This window comes from Tasmannia lanceolata, unplaced genomic scaffold (assembly GCF_043159265.1).
Source record: "Tasmannia lanceolata isolate RefF3 unplaced genomic scaffold, GAP_Taslan_0.1 ptg000037l, whole genome shotgun sequence".
Taxonomy (NCBI): domain Eukaryota; kingdom Viridiplantae; phylum Streptophyta; class Magnoliopsida; order Canellales; family Winteraceae; genus Tasmannia; species Tasmannia lanceolata.
The window spans coordinates 525,834-536,905 of NW_027518714.1; the positions used below are offsets into that span (position 1 = coordinate 525,834).

Consider the following 11,072-nt stretch of genomic DNA (forward strand, 5'->3'; position numbering starts at 1 on the left):
CCAGCACCACCACCTCCAAACCCTTCGAAAATCCCCTCCATCTCCATCCTCACCTCCCTCCAAACCCAAAACCGAAATCCCCTTTCTCTACACCCCAACAAAACTGAAACCCATTTCAAAAAAAAAAAAACCCAAAAAAGCCACCACCGGACCATTACCCTCTTCAAACCCAACACCGCCGCCCATCCATCCACCTTCTTCCACCTCCTCTGCCACCCAAACCACCCTCCTCCCCCAACACAGCCGCCCATCATCTCCTTACCTCCACCCTCGGCCACCGTTCCCCACCACCTGCAACTCCATCGCCGACCCCCTTTCACCTCCTCCAGCCACCGAAACCCGCCGAAATCCTCTCCCCCACCTCGTGGTTTCTCCCAACCCTCGTTAAACCCAAATCCTCCCCCCCATCTCTACCCATTTCGAAAACCCATCCCACCTCCTTTTCTTTTCGTTTTATTTAACAGGAGAGAGAGAGAGAAAGAAAGGGAGAGAAAGAGAGAGAGAGAGAGAGAGAGAGAGGGAGGGAGAGAGCTCGAGCTCCACCGCCGTGCCACCCCCATCGGCCGATCCTCCCCTCCACCACCGCTACCTCCCTCTCTGTTTTCGGCATTTTTTTTTTTTTAAAAAAAAAATAAAAAGGAAAAGAGAGAGAGAGAGAGAGTGAGAGAGAGAGAGTTGAAGGAGAGAAGAGGAGGGTTTTCTCGATTTTGTTTTATTTTATTTTTTTTGTTAGAAAAATCAGAGTGAGGGAAAGAAATTGCGGAGGTGGACTCGAGCCCCACCCTCGACCCGCGGCCTCCCCATCCGCGGCCTCCCCATCGCTGCCGATTAGCACCACCATTGCCATGCCCAAAACCACCTCATCCTCACTTGAGAACCCAAGCTGATCCCTTTTTTCGTTTTCGCCTTCCCCAAGCTTCGATCTGTCGAATCCCAAGCGCAACCGACTCCAGCAAATCATTCGAGCCGTGCCGACCATCTTCAATCTGAGGTAATTGCTACTCTCTTTCTTTTACTAGTTGTTTATAATGTGGGTGGTTTGATTATCGTGGAAATTCAATTTACCTGAACATTGCTAACCTTGTTTTAACTCCTGGAGTATTTCTGGTCTTAAAAAGCATGGTATATCTGTACCCCTATCGTTCGATCTCATCTTGGGTTTTCCTATTAGGTTATTACCCTAAGGATGCATCGTTCGATCTCATCTTGGGTTTTCCTACTGGTTATCACCCTAAGAATGTAAAAGGTTCATGATTTTTGTCTTCTGATTAATTCCTTTGGTCTGTTAAAAGTTTTGGTATCTGTGACAGAAATCATTATAGATGGGGTTTGAGATTCCTTGTGTTCTTCAGTTTGGAAATGAGAACCGTGCTAAGTTGGCCAATGCATGAAAAGTAGAGGTTTACTCAAATACATGTTGAGGTGATTTATCCTAAGAAATGTATCTCCCGTGTTTGAATGAGATTTGAATGTCTCGTGAGGGCTACGAGAGCTCCGTGGATTAATGTTAGAGCAAGTTATCTTAAATATGTGCTCAATCTTGTTTGCATGCCAGCTAACCCAATTTCATTTGCTTGTTAGTTGAACTCCCAGCATATTGACTTTAGTCAAGAGGGGTAGGTCTAGTAAAAGATGCTTCTATTCTTGTATTTGCATGTGCTAGGTGCTATTCAATCCTCTTTTCAGCCAATCAAGGGGGAAGTAATGTCCATTAAATGAAAAACTCCTAATAGGTCGAATAAATAAGCAGATGTTGGAGATGTTCAATCTAGCTCGTTAGGAGTGGCAATTCGAGCGCCCTTTGTGTATAGGATCAAACCTCTAATAGTTCATCCCTACCCAACAGTTGATATCATCGTGGGGACGTCTATGGGGTCGGCATTTTGTCCTATTCTGTCTCTTTTGAGAATATGTATCGTATGAGTCCCGCAGTTTCATTCATAATTGGACCCCATTTCTTGTCTCTTCCCACTTCTAGGATCCTTATAGAGTTCGGTGTCCCTTTTGTTTTCTGGTTCCCCTTTATTATCATATTTCCATAGGGATCAGGCTATGACGGAATACTTCTTGAGCCAACCCCTTCCCTTCCCGCCTTAGAGTTTTCGCAGGTTGAGCGATTTCTTCCTCTATAGAGTCAGTCGTAGAGAGTTTAGGGGTCTGTCCCACCGTCCTAGGGTTTGGGAGTCGGCCCTACCCTTGTAGAGTTTAGGATTCTGTCCTATCCCTTCATAAAGTTTGGGATTCCGCCTTTTCATCTTCCAGAGTCCGTCTTCAGCATACGAGTTAGTCCTTCAGTCTTTCAGGAGTCAGTCCTGTCATCGTAGGGGTTAGGATTCTGCCCATCCTCTCATTAAGTCGTGATCTTTACCCCCGCTTGCAAGGTATAGGATGCTGTCCAACCCTTGCCGAGTTGTTTTCATGTTCGTACCCCCGCAAAGCATAGGATGCTGTCCAACCTTTGCGGGATATCAGGGGTCTGTCGTACCCTTATGATGATAGGGTTGTGTCCTCTCGTGTCAAAAATTCCAACAAAAAAACATTTCAAAATACTTAAAGGTTCAAAAAAAACATCTAAAAATCAAAAATCCCAAAAATCTCAAGTTATTAGGAAAATCAGGTCCGAACTACGTTGGCTTGATCCCTTTCAACAGGGTACGTAGTGCAGCTTGGGATCCACATCCCAGGTCCAGCCAAACCTTTAAAAATAAACATTTCAAATATTCCAAAAAAATACAAAAAAAAACTTCAAAACCTTTTCAAAAAAGATCTTCCCCTAGAGTTAGGAGTCTGTCCTAGATATTTAGGGTTTTTTAGAGTTAGGAGTCGGTCCTGATTTGTATTGATATGGTGTGTCCTGTCGTGTGAGTGTCCCTAGAGTTAGGAGGCCTCAAGTCGATCGGTTAGACATTTAGTCGAACCGATGGCTAGACTAGGAAGCATATAGTCAACCCATGGTTTTCCTTAGAATGCACAGCCTAGATACACATAGGATATAGGGCTCACCTGCATTAGCTTAAGGCTAATCAACTTGCATTAGTTAGGGCATATAGAGTCCTAAAAATTACAATCCACTTGAATTTAAGCAATCGCACAAAAAGCTTTAAACATCAGTCGAGTCTAGTGGATCGAGTCTAGGATAGCGGTCCTAGAGTTTTAGGCATCGTAGTTTAGAATAGGGCACCGAACTACGTTGGCTCTGATTCTTCCCGAGGCCGGGATACGTAGTGCAGCTAGGATGGATGGCCATCCTGGTCCGAGTCAAGTATTGCATTAGAGTCTAGGGCTTGTCGTGTCGGGTCATGTGTCGAGTCGTGTTGTGTTGTGTGTTTTGCTGTGTTTTCTTATTTTTATGTACAGATCCTATACCTTTAGCTGTAGCATGCATGTGTTTGCCCACCAGAACTTAGACACCAATCAGGCATGTCACTCATAACCTAGATATTTTAGGTGACACTTCTTTCACTTCTTTTATGTGTGTTTCTTATTCATCTCCGAGACGTGCATGATTAGCTAGACGTTATCTCGGGGATATTCGTTCCCATTTCGCATGATTTTCTCCCAAAACTCTTCAAAATTAATAATAAATGGCATAAGAGACCAGGTGCTAGCACTTGGGCGAATTGGGGGCGCCTAATCCCTTCCCCATTCGTCATCAGGCACGAACCCTATTTTATATCTCTGGTTATCTGTTGCAACAGAGCACAGCATGGGATCCAGGGCCCACTTCCTTGGATGGCGACTCTTTCTTTGCTTAAGGTGCGTCTCGAATCCGGGCTAGTCCCCGAATCGAGAGGTATCTCACTTTACATCGCCGCTCATGCTGTGAGGGGCACTCTTTCGAGAGTTCCTTGGTGGGGCTCTCCTTCACGTGGACGATCAAGAGACTCGCGCGGGAGCACGTCCCTCCACGCCCGTCCCGGATCGGGTTCCACAGACTGGCGACTCTGCTGGGGATCTTTTGAAACATTGCCTAACTCTGTAAAAATGCCATTTTAATTAATTTTGAAGAAATTTGGGTCAAAATCAAGTTAAATGAGAACTTTATCGTTAGAAATCCAGGGGCACCAAGTAGGTGCGTAACTAAAACAAGGGATTCACACACTGCACATCATACATTGTCATATTCTTTATTTCTTTCATTATTTTCATTATTGGCCTCAGGGAATAGATATGACGCGTACCAGTTGGGAACCGTTGTATCTATTTCCGAGCTATGCGCCGGAGCTGCAGCCGTAGACACTGGGTGTGCTGGTGTTCTACAGCAGCCGATGAGCAATGAACATACTTTGTATAATGCTGGGTGTGCTGGCGTTATACATCAAGGGTATGGTCATAAGCATAGTACCCTGCAGAGATGCCTGGGCCTTACTTTTATTCCATTATATTATGTATGTATATATTAGTTGCTCCCTTTAGAACCAAAATTAGGGAACCCTTGCTAGGACACTATATATATGTACTCATATAGGACGAACATGTGCGACCAGCATATGTGAGCCTAGGATAGAAGTCAGCCTACCCATGTAGTGTAGAAGGGTAAGTCACACCGTGGTTACCCGCCGCGTTTTCTAGTACACTCACAAGCACTTTTGAGTCAAGATTATCTTGGCTCCGCTAGATCAGGGTAGGGCTGGTGCCCCTGGTTAGGATATGTATGTATATATGTACGTGTATGTGTTATATTTATTCTCAGATTAGGACCTGTCTCCTAGATTAGGTTTCTGTATCTGTCGCAGTCGTGCATTCCTTCAGACCTGATCGATGACCCTTACTCTTGCTCGGTTGTCAGCTAGATCGTGATTTACCCTGTGATCTCTTATCATACGGTCACCCCGGTGTGTTGGGTTCATGTGTTTGAGTTGTTCTGATCCATTACATCAGGTAAAGCCTATTCCTTCTTTCAGTTTGGGTCTGGCCGACGGTTTTGTTCACCGCCTTTCATGGTCATGGTCCAGTCCTTGATTCCTTATTTTCCTGATCGGTCTTTGTGCTAACCTGTTAGACCAGGGTCAGTCTATCAATAGAATTTTCTGGTCTAACTATCAGCTACATAGTTTCATTCCTCAGTCTTCAAAATGGTTAATCATTTTCCCTGGTCTTGGTCCTGATCATGGTCTATGTTTTGTCTCCTGAGTGTACGGTGGTCTTGTTCCTTTGTACATGTATTATTCGCTGAGTCGATGTATAGTTTTGCCATCTTCTTGTGCATACCCTATGTGTCGAGTCGGTCGTTCAGATCAGGCCACCTTTTTACAATAGGTGTTCCAGGTCTGATCCATCCTATTGCACTCCTTCGATGCAGTCGATAGTATTTCTTTTACCTTTGTTGAGACTATATCTGTCGTTTTGTCTTCAGATTGTACAAATCTCTTTGGTATGTCCCGTTTTGTCGATTGGTTAGATCAGAACCCTCTTTTCCAGTGAGGGATTCCTGGTTCAATCAATCATATGTACATTCTTTCAGAGTCACCTGGTTAGTGGTCTATACTCGTCACTCTCATAGCCATGGTCTATTCATGTGTCATAGATCCGTGTTGTGTGTGGATATTACTCATTGGGTTAGATTTTCGCTACTTGCATGCTCTGTCTTAGATATGGTTGATGGCTTGTCCGCTGTCTCTATGACCATGATCTATCATTATCGATCCTCTTGATCATACAGTTGTCAATGTCCATCATCAGATTTGAGATCCAGTCTATGACCTACTTCTGTCATTTTGTGGCCGTGGTCTACCTTTCTGATCTATTCGAAAGTCTATGATTATTGATGAACAAAATCAGTGTCGCCAGTTGTATCCTTCCCATATGATCGGTCAAATTTATCCCTATTATTTCGTTATTCAGGGTTATCTTCACTCTCTTCTGATCTTATCCTATCTGTGATTAGGTTAAATCATGTCGAACAAAGTGATGAGGGTTTGGATAAGTGAGTCAATTCGAGCTCTCCCGCGCGAGCGTGCACAGTGGAGTACGGCCGACAGGTTCATCAGCACGTTTAATAATTTGAGCGCATCCGGTGTGAATTGGCAATTTCTTCAAGCAGCTGCAAGACTCTGGGATCCTATTCTTCATGTTTTTCAATTTGGTCCCTTTGAAATCTGTCCTATATTCGAGGATTGGTGCGCCCTATTAGAACTCCCACCTGAGGGACTCTGGATCCAACCTTCGAGTATAGCGTCTCCTCGTTCCCTTTTCTGTAAGCTTTTTGAGAACCAAACTGTTGATGCTATGCCCTATTTCAAAGACACGTACGTGCAATTCGATGACCTCATTGAGCGTTTTTCTAAAAACGTTGACCCTATCGATTCCCGTTTTCAAAATTGTCGACGCAGTGCCTTAATCTTTGGTGTCCTTGCACGTCACGTTGTCCGTGAAGACTCCAGTATTGCCCCTGTGACCTTACTGAGTGTGGTCGATCAAATTAGTGAAGGAAGGAATCCTGTCCCACTCATGCTAGCAGAAACCTTCTCTGGGCTGGATCTTATCGCCCGGCAAGAGGTGAAGGATAATTTCCATGGGTGCGTCAAGTTACTTTATTTATGGCTCTGTGAAAAACTCACCATCCTTCGGCCACAGAGTTCCCTTCAGTACACCCTCAAGGATCATCTTTCGTGGCAACCAATGGCCAATAAACCCCAATCCATTGATGAGTGGCGTAATTGGTTGCAACACGTGGAGAAGGATCAATTTCACTGGGTGAGTCATTCATGCTTACATGTTATCACTAGCACCTGCCCACACCCATTTGTGTATCTTATGGGTTTGGAAAAGTCAACCTTTTATGCTCCCACTCGTCTGCTTTACCAGATCACGGGAAGTCCATGTCCTCCCGGATTTGTAACCCCTCCTCCTTGCGAAAAGCTTACTCCCGATCTCATAAAGTCTATTGTAGCTGCTTGGGGAAACAAGGTTACCGCTAGGAGATTTGCTCTATCATCTAAAGTCCATCGAAAGGAGTTACCAGAAGAGCCTGCGGGAAAGAGAGCTCGGATCATGGAGCATTGAAGACCATTTTCATACAATTGTCATTTTAATTTCAAGTTTCATTATACTCATTTTGTTCCATCTACTTGTAATTAAAAGTGACATGTTTTATCAATCGTAACTACAGTTTGATTTGTGATCAATGAAAATGTGTTCTTTTCTATTTTTCTCGTCTTGAATTTACGTGAAGTGTTCCATCTCAATTATCAAATGTGCAATCTAACTTATTAACTTCCATTCAGGAGTCTTAGCGGGACATCATCGCTCCTAAGAAAGCCAAGTCAAAATCGGCCTGGTCCCGTCAGTCTTCAAATTCCAGGCTGAATAGACTTTCTCTTTCCCCAGAATCCTTTACTTCTCCTGCGCCGCTTCTCCTGGGTCGTCCAGAAATTCTTTCACCCATTTCACTTGCATCTGAATCAATGGAAGGGACCGGTAACAACAGTCCTGATACGAATGAGATGATGAAGGCTATTCTTCTTCAGCTGAGTACCATGAAGGATGATATAGCCCTCCTGAAAAATGATCGTCTGTCTACCTCTAAAGACCCGGCCAATCAGCAGCCTTCAGTTATACCTTCTGTTCCTCTTGTTTCTCCCAGGCCAGCTGTATTGCCTGAAATCGAAGACTTTGATGAGGGCCAGTACGCAGCAGAGAACTGTCTTCCTAACCTGGGAAATCCTGATAAAGCACAGGAATTGGCTGACCAAATTGAGAAGCTGACTCGGGATATGGAAACCATGAAGTGCCAAGGTCCCAAAAATTTGGATATGTCTGAGTTCATGATAGCTCCAGGGGTCGTACTTCCGCCCAAGTTCAAAATGCCAGACTTTGACAAATACGACGGAATGGGGTGCCCTCGTAGCCATCTCAAGTCAGTCATTCCTCTGTTGCAGCAGCACGGTTTATCCCCAGAGCAGATTGCTTTGGTGTTCCCTAGAACTTTGACTGGGACAGCGAAGAAGTGGTTCTTGCATCTGAAACCAGAAGAAAGCAGGACTCTTGAAGGTGTAGCTAACAAATTTGTTCAGCAATTCTCCATGGAAGAGGGGATTGACGTGACAAAAAGGGATCTGAAATCGCTGAAGCAGGGACCTAATGAGACATTTACTTCCTTCATTCGACGATGGAGGAGAAAGGCAGCACAAATGACCCACAAGTTACCGGATGACGATCTTATCAAGATTGCCGTCAAGAATCTTTCCCCCTTTTACTTTCCTCATATGTCAATCCAGTACTTCAATGACTTCGATCACCTGATCAAGACCGGGACAAGAATCGAGGACATACTGGCTAAGGGCGGCCTGAGAACTAGGGCCTCCACTTCAGATGTCAGAGAGGGAAAAAGGCCTATGGCGCCTCCGAAGGAAGTTAACAACGTGAATACTGCTCGTCCAGTTAGGAGAGAAGGTCCCGGAGGAGTTCGTCCGGAAAGAAATGAGCCCAGAGAGTTCACTCCTTTACCTTATTCCCTGTCTGTAGCTCTCAAAAAGCTGTTGAGAGACAAGAAGATCACTCTACTAGAACCCCGGGAAGTTCCCAATCCTCTCCCGAAATACTGGAGAAAAGATCAGTACTGCGAATATCACAAGAGTGTTGGGCATTTGACTGACAGATGTTTGGCACTAAGGCATAGGATCCAGGATAAGATCGAGGCAAAAGAAATTGTGGTGGAAGCTCTTCCCAATGTCACCAGGAATCCATTGCCGACGCATACTATGCCTCCTCCAAATGTCTACGCTATTCTCACTGAAGAGGTTGTCCTGGACCATTCTCGTATATGCGCCGTTATCTCTGATGAGCCGTATATCTTACGATGGGAATCCGATGATGAAGAATTAAAGCGCGAAGAGCCTTATGTCTTGTCCTCTGCGCAAGAAGTTGGGGAATCCTCTGGATGTCCTTATGTCCTCAGATTCGAGGGGGAGGAGGAGAAAAGCAAAGTCCCATATGTCCTTAAGCTTGAGGACGAGGACTTGCTACTGTTGAACGATCCGTGTGATGAGGTTCGCCATGTTACCCGTGGTGGACGTTTCTTTAAGCCCCCTGAGTTGAGAGCAGAGAATCCCGCTGAGATTGCCAGAGCTGTTGAGAATCAGAATCAGAGGTTGAGTCCTGAGGAAGATGAGGACATTCTGTTGAAGCAGCTTAGAAAGACCCAAGCTAATGTTTCTATCTGGGGTCTGTTAATGTCATCCCCTAAGCACCGGCAGGTTATACTTCGTGAATTGAATACAGCGCAGGTGTCTGTGGATATAACCCCTGGTGAGCTGGTTGGGCTCGTATCTATGGCCAGATCAGCTATGATCGTGTCCTTTTCGGATGAAGATCTGACTCCGGAAGGTAAGAATCATACAAAATCCCTCAGAATCACCGTCGTGTGCAATAAGAAGAAGGTACCAGAGGTTTTGGTTGACAACGGGTCAGCTCTGAATGTATGTCCTTTGAGCACCGCTACCGCCTTGGGGTTTGGGCCGAATGATTATGTTCCGTCGGAGCAGGGGATATTGGCTTATGATGGGACCAGAAGGGACGTCATCGGAACCTTGGTCACCGAAATTGAGATCGGAGGTGAAATGTTTGACATAGAATTCCAAGTTCTAGATATCAAGACCTCATTCTTTCTCCTTCTCGGCCGACCTTGGCTTCACAAAGTCGGAGTGGTTCCTTCCACTGTCCATCAGAAGCTCAAGTTCATCAAGGATAACAGAATTGTCACAGTTCGAGGGGATCCAGAACCAGAGGTTGGACAGATATCCCAAGAGCAGATCGGTTCAAGCACCATAGATGTCAGTCTGACTGGGTTTTCGCTTGAAGTCTCGACCATTACTATGGAAGAGGCTATGAGCGAAGAAATTCTGTTTATGTCCAGTGCAAATGCGCAGGTAGCCCGAATAATGCGCAAATATGGGTATATTCCTGGAACTGGTCTGGGGAGAAGTCTGCAAGGTTTAACTGAGTGGCCGGAGCTGAAGGTCGCAAACAATTTGTTTGGGTTAGGATATGAACCCACCAAGAAAGAGATCAGGGAAAGAAAGCAGTACATGCTGAAGTGGGCAGAGCTGCGTCGTCGGGGCCTAGAGCTGCCTATGGGACCGTTCAGTCTGTTGATGAATGGTAAGTACAGGAAAGAAGGAGCCGATCGCCCGTTCTATGGTTTTCCCGAGCCGTGGTTTGATGAGTCTGGGAAAGAGTTACCAGGTTTTGAAATCTTCTCCGCTGACGAATTGCCAGACGAGTACTTCCATGGACAGATTGTAGCCGTCGAAAAGCAGGAATCTGATTGGGCTAAGAACTTAGAGTCGCAGCTTCTGGACTCCCTCTTCGAGGTTGAGGCACCGGTCATTGCTATGATCGGAAAAGATGCACGCTTCCTGAATCCGAAGGGCCGAATTACCCCAGCTGAGGTACCCCTTGATAACTGGACTTCTCAGGTCATTCCTCAATTAGTTCTTCAGTGTGGTCATGTTCCTCCAAAAGAGTCTCAAGTTTCTGAGTATGTGTCTGTTTCCGAGTCAAATATAAAGTCTGCTATTTCTAACAATTCTTTGGATGCAGGTACCTTAGAAAGCTTAGACATTCCTGGTGTGGGTGGCGAGTCCTCCGGTATAGATGTTGCCTATGAAGATGAGTCTGTTATGGAATATACTACAAAGTCCATACATGGTCCAGTTGAGTCAAGTGTCAGCATTTCAGTTGACGATGCAAACTTTCTTTTTGAGCATACTGTAAAGCCTGCTGTGGGCCAGTTGATCAATGATGTAAACTTTGATTCTATGAATGAAATAAAGGACTCGTTTCAGTATCTTCCTGTCTCTGTTTCTGCTTCTCAAATTGATAAAACTAATAACAATGATCAAGACTCCCCCTCTTACGAGGATGTCGACGAAACTCCCCCTGAGATCAAACACATGATTACTCGGGAGGAGCAGCGTCGGGCTAAACCACTTGAAGAAGAAATTGAAATCGTCAACATAGGTGATGAAACCTTAATTCGGGAAATACGGATTGGCAAAACGTTATCCCCGGAGGAGCGTGAAGAATTAATCACTTTGCTTAAAGAGTACGAAGAAGTTTTTGCTTGGTCC

General features: G+C 45.1%; 1 protein-coding gene across 1 annotated transcript; it reads left to right on the forward strand.

Annotated features, from left to right (window-relative positions):
- The first annotated feature begins 909 nt into the window (after positions 1–909).
- Positions 910–10,783, forward strand: LOC143860235 (uncharacterized). The gene is made up of 3 exons (XM_077370798.1): positions 910–991; positions 7,227–10,418; positions 10,543–10,783. Exons 2-3 carry the CDS (start codon positions 7,407–7,409, stop codon positions 10,549–10,551), a joined length of 3,021 nt encoding a protein of 1,006 aa, XP_077226913.1. The 5' UTR covers positions 910–991; positions 7,227–7,406; the 3' UTR covers positions 10,552–10,783.
- Positions 10,784–11,072: the final 289 nt, after the last annotated feature.